Source organism: Palaemon carinicauda, chromosome 11, assembly GCF_036898095.1.
Source record: "Palaemon carinicauda isolate YSFRI2023 chromosome 11, ASM3689809v2, whole genome shotgun sequence".
NCBI classification, from domain to species: domain Eukaryota; kingdom Metazoa; phylum Arthropoda; class Malacostraca; order Decapoda; family Palaemonidae; genus Palaemon; species Palaemon carinicauda.
Window position 1 is genome coordinate 101,706,460 of NC_090735.1, and position 3,076 is coordinate 101,709,535.

A 3,076-nucleotide genomic window follows, 5' to 3' on the forward strand; every position below is an offset into this window, starting at 1 on the left:
CCTCGTGATGTGCTGGAGTGGCGACAAAACCGCCCGCTACCCGCCACTCCCTTGCGCCCCAAACAACGACCTTTACAGTCACTTACTGACGCCCATTGGCTACAATATGCTACTACCACTCCAAATTCGGGGCTGCTGCGAAGAAATATGCGAATGGGTGTCAGTGGCCAAAAATCGCTTAAGTAGGCCATCACCTGTGGCGGTGGCCTCCCCTTGTCACTAATCTTTTCTTAAGTATAACGCAAGTAAGGTCATGCGATTTTTGGAAGATACGGGTGCTTGCCATTCTCTTTTGCTAAGGCCACTCTCCACGACACGACGTATTCTGTCTGAGTCTGCTGACATATGCCTGGTAGCTACCAACAGATCTGCGATTCCCCCCCCCCACAGATTATCGTTTGAAAGTGCCAAATATATTTGGAAGTATCTTGTTGTTGACATCACATTGCTAAGCCTTGGTGCAGATTTCATTTCTGATTTCCACCTCCTGGTCGATATAGCTCGCTGACGGCTAGTCAACACGGATTTGTACTCCTTGATGCCTCTCCAGCCTGCACCTTCTAACCTCGCTCTCTGGATCAGCGCACCCACAGATGCCTACACCCGCCTCCTCACGTCATACCCGGAAGTTTTCCGTCCAGAACTTCATCAAACGCCCACAGTTCCCGCGAAACACGGTTTTTATCACTATATCAAGAATATGTAGCCCCCAGAATCCACCATATTCAGACGTCGGGCATTGGATCGTTTTGAACCCGCTAAACAAACGTTTGCAAAAATGGCAAGTGGTAGTAATAGGCCTTTGCCAAAAGGCCTCATGCCCTTTCTTTCTATCTATGCCAGCTGTTTTTCCAGTCCTATATAGCTGGGGAACCCTACTCTCTACAGGACCTCCACTGGCATTTTATCTTGTTCATTTAGTTAAAGCAGTTTTACAGTCAACATTATTCATCAATTAATATTATTCCAATAACTCATTGAATGCTAAATCATCAGATTTTTATGCGCCATCCTTCCAAAGATTGAATTCTCCACAAATAACTAATTCCTTTTTCTCCATGTGAATCATCTCAATGAGTTCACTGAACTTTCCACAGAAGATACAGGCATTTCTTCTTGGAGGCTTACAAACTGTTACAATGGATATTTTTCTGTTTTTTTTTTTTTTTTTTTTTTTTTTTGCGTTTATTTCTATATATCCAAAGCTTGTTACCCTATTTCCTTTTAGTATTTTGAGATTTGAGTAACTTTTATGAATGAAGAGCCCGAAACCTCCACCAGGCCAACCCTCTCTCAGAATGTGAAAGGTGTGTGTGGTGGGTGTCATTTCAGTGATCTTACCCTTGGCAAAGTTATTTAACCATGTTTCAGATGATGCTAGTAAGTCCAAATATTTTCCATTTATCAATCCTCGAATTTGAATAGTTTTATTACCCACAGATTGTATATTTACATAGCCACATTTTATGACGTCCTTAGTGTACATCATCAATATTTTCTGCTAGTCTTTTCAATTCCAAGTCATAAACTTTACAATCTTTTAAACTTAATATGTGGTCATTTGGTTTGTTTAACTTTGTGCACATAATACACTTTGACATTTACCACAGACTTTATCATCATTCTTAGATTTGCAATCTTTTTCAAGATGTCCATACCTCTGACAGTGGTAGCAGGTGATCCCGTGGTACCTATCACATATGTTATAAGTACCTCATCCTAACATAACTTTGTCCGCATTATAATGAATAGCCCTCTGAACTTCAGGATCACATTTCAGCTCATAGTGGGTAGTCCCACATGCAGCATTTATCTTCAGTACTACACTTATCTTCTCTTCTATATTTTGGATTTGATCCAGGTAACGATTTCTTTTAATCAAAGCATTTACTACTTCATCTTCATCATTGTAAATATTACGTATCATTATTTTTTGTTTTAATTTTCCAATTTTTCTCGTCTCAGTGTCGACAGCCATTGTCTACATTTCGTTTTCTGCTTCCTCTCTGATCCTCTCATTACCAAATCTTACAACAACATTTCAATTTGCTGTTGACCTCGCATTAGGTATTGGAATGTCTTTAAGTGCATGTTCGACCTTACTTTTTTTGTCTGTAATTTTAGTTGTTGCATTTGTTGACTTAATTACCAGTAGCTTCTTTTCCTTTACTTTGTTGGCGTATGTTGCTTTCTCTGATTTTGGGCCCATCATTGTTTGAAGTGTTTCCCTCATTGATTCAATATTCATTGATACATTATTGACCTTCTCAGTGAGGTCAGTGGTCAGGGTGGAATTTGCTGCATATGTGTTAAGCTCTTCAACTTGTTTTTCCAATTCATCAATTCTTGCCTCTTGTAACTTATCTTTTTTGGCTTCTTCAACTTAGTATGGGCATATCCAATTCAATTTTAATACTTTATAACTAATGTTTTTCACTATAGAAACACATTTCTTTTGAAAGTACCTCTTGCAATCACATTCTATCCACTTTTTTGCATCTCTGTCCGTGGTTTGACATTTGGGACAGTACATGGGGTCAGGGGCAGGCATGATGTACTATTTTTTCTTCACTTCAGTCTCTCCATGAGATAAACTAATATATTCGCCAATGGTTTTATAAACGAGAAATACAACCTAGGAACACGGATCAGGGCAAGTGATGGACGGAGCTCCGCGCAAAACACATCCTCTCTTTGTGACACTTTCTTGTAATAACTCTAGTATATCGTCCTGAATAAAGATAGTTCTCTGCCTCCATGTAGGAATTACAGATACCTGAACATGCAGACAGAACTGGATCACTAACCCCTTGCTAAACATCGCCAGCATGACTTCCTACTTTCCCAAAGCGAAGGTTTCTCCACGCTCAACCTCCAGAGGGGGTATTATCAGGAGCTCATGAGCCCAGAAGACGTCCCCAAGACTGTCATTACACCCCTTTGGTCATACACCTTCAATTACTCCTGTTTTGTCCTTCGTAATGCTTGGGCCACTTTTCAACATCTTGAACGGTATCTTAGGGGACTTTTCATTCTGTGTATGTTATGTGGAAGACATACTTGTGTTCCCTTCCTC

At 40.1% G+C, this 3,076-nt stretch overlaps 1 protein-coding gene across 1 annotated transcript in view; it reads left to right on the forward strand.

Moving 5' to 3' along the window:
- Positions 1–2,981: 2,981 nt before the first annotated feature.
- LOC137649410 (uncharacterized) overlaps positions 2,982–3,076 on the forward strand; it is a 1,495-nt gene continuing 1,400 nt past the window's right edge. Inside the window, exon 1 of the mRNA XM_068382398.1 lies at positions 2,982–3,076. This exon is cut by the window's right edge and continues 373 nt beyond it. Within this exon, the coding sequence (XP_068238499.1) occupies positions 2,982–3,076 (95 nt within the window).